The 1,902-nt window shown below is 46.4% G+C and overlaps 1 protein-coding gene across 1 annotated transcript in view; it reads left to right on the top strand.

Annotated features, from left to right (window-relative positions):
• LOC107103466 (dual specificity testis-specific protein kinase 1-like) overlaps positions 1 to 1,053 on the top strand; it is an 11,013-nt gene extending 9,960 nt beyond the window's left edge. Inside the window, exons 3-5 of the mRNA XM_015403187.1 lie at positions 309 to 430; positions 664 to 746; positions 873 to 1,053. Coding sequence (XP_015258673.1) covers positions 309 to 430; positions 664 to 746; positions 873 to 955 — 288 coding nt within the window. The 3' untranslated portion in view covers positions 956 to 1,053. The remainder of the gene's footprint in view (positions 1 to 308; positions 431 to 663; positions 747 to 872) is intronic.
• Positions 1,054 to 1,902: the final 849 nt, after the last annotated feature.

The raw sequence follows: 1,902 nt of genomic DNA, 5'->3' as shown, positions 1-1,902 counted from the left end.
ATGGATAGGTGGACAGACAGGGGGATGGACAGGGGGATGGATAGGTGGACAGACAGGGGGATGGACAGGGGGATGGATAGGTGGACAGACAGGGGATGGACAGGTGAATAGACATGGGGATGGATAGGTGGACAGACAGGGGGATGGACAGGTGAATAGACAGTGGGGTGGACAGACAGGGGAATGGACAGGTGAATAGACGGGGATGGACAGGTGAACAGATGGACAGTTTTTTCCAGGCCTGACTTCTGAGCTTTGCAGCCTTCAGAAATCCAGCAGCCTTGTCTAAAGTAGCTCCTGCTTTTCAGGTGACCCACAGCGGGACGAGGAAGGTGATGGTGGTGAAGATCTACAAAAACGATGTAGACCAAGACAGCATCGTGAGAGAGATCAGCCTCCTGCAGAAGCTCTCACACCCAAATGTTGTCAGGTGAAAACGCTGATCTACTCTAGAGCTGAACCTCAGGCTGAATTCTAGAAACTTCTTCCTGTCCACAGAGTCCGATCCTGAGCTTTCACACTTTTTAATCCTGATAAAACCTCCTTTAATAAAGAATAACCCGCTAAATGTGAATAAATAGTGAGCAATGATTTCATTTTCACACTTAAGTGAAAGACCTGAAACTGTAAGTTGGTTTTTACCACCTTTGCTCTTCGTTCCAGATATCTGGGCATCTGTGTGAAAGAAGACAAGCTGTACCCGATCTTAGAGGTCCGTCGCTCTCCTCCGTCATCGTCTTTATTTGGTTCGTCTGTTTCCAGACATGATAATGGTTTTCCATCAGAAGTCAGGCTTTAATCATTTAATGTCAGAATGGAAACGTTAGCAGACCTCAGAGGGTGGCCTGATATCTCCTCCCTGCGTCTGACAGCTGATGGAACAACGTTCCCCTCAGATCCAAAGATGCATTTTGAACGAAGGAGAAGATGGAGGGAGGGACCAACAAACGGCTGATCGTTACCATGAAGACACGGAGGCTGGGATCTGCAAGGATCTCAGAAAAAAAAGATAGAAATAAGTTTAATAATTAGGGGTTGATCTATAAAGATTCCTGCTACTCGGATAAAATGTGTGAATGTGATATTAATGATATTATTGAGTAATAATATTTATACTGCACTTTATAAGTAGCTTACAGTGCTACAAAAAACAAAACAAAACAAAAAAACTTAAAGGTAAAAATAGCAGAATTTGGTGTCATGATCGGTTTTATGAATTTGACCCACATGTAGAGAAGCACTCAGAGAACGCCGGAATAGTTTAACTGGTTTACTGAGGTAAGAGTACAGGGGCTGGAACTGGAACTCAGTGAGCTGGTGAACCGGAACTGGAAGTGAGAAGGGAAGTGCAGGTCAGTTCAGGTACCATGGGAATCTTGGATGTTGTTAGATAATGCTGGTGAGGGACTAACGTTTGAGGGGGGCCTTGTCAGTCCTTGAATGCAATCTGTCTGGGATAATCAAGAGAATAGTGAAGACGTTGGAGGGCGGACAGGTACACAAACGTTGGACCCGGAGGAGTAATGGAGCAGACTGTCACTCGGATTTCCGATGGGAACTTGAACAGATCATGTGGAGGTTTTCCCCTGCTCAGCGTGAACTCTGCTTTCCTTCCAGGGGGAGAAGGTCCAAGTATTCAGTTAGACAGGAAGTCTTCCTGCCGAAGAAACAGAAACAAAAGTACATGAGTCTCAGAGAAACAACGCTTGGGTTAGACTCAGCTAGTCTCAGCTTGGCTAGAGGACCCAAAACTGGCAAACACTCTGGCGTCGAGGTAGTGGCAGCCCACTGCTCAAATACTCCTCCAGATAATGGTCCAATGAGCCGTAGGTGTGCAGGGAGGCCCAGTGAAGACAGGGCGCCACCTGGTGGTGGAGAAAAGGAAACACACAAACAGGATTC

This window comes from Cyprinodon variegatus, unplaced genomic scaffold, assembly GCF_000732505.1.
Source record: "Cyprinodon variegatus isolate N-32 unplaced genomic scaffold, C_variegatus-1.0 Scaffold1454, whole genome shotgun sequence".
NCBI classification, from domain to species: domain Eukaryota; kingdom Metazoa; phylum Chordata; class Actinopteri; order Cyprinodontiformes; family Cyprinodontidae; genus Cyprinodon; species Cyprinodon variegatus.
This window is presented reverse-complemented; position numbering and strand designations above follow the sequence as displayed.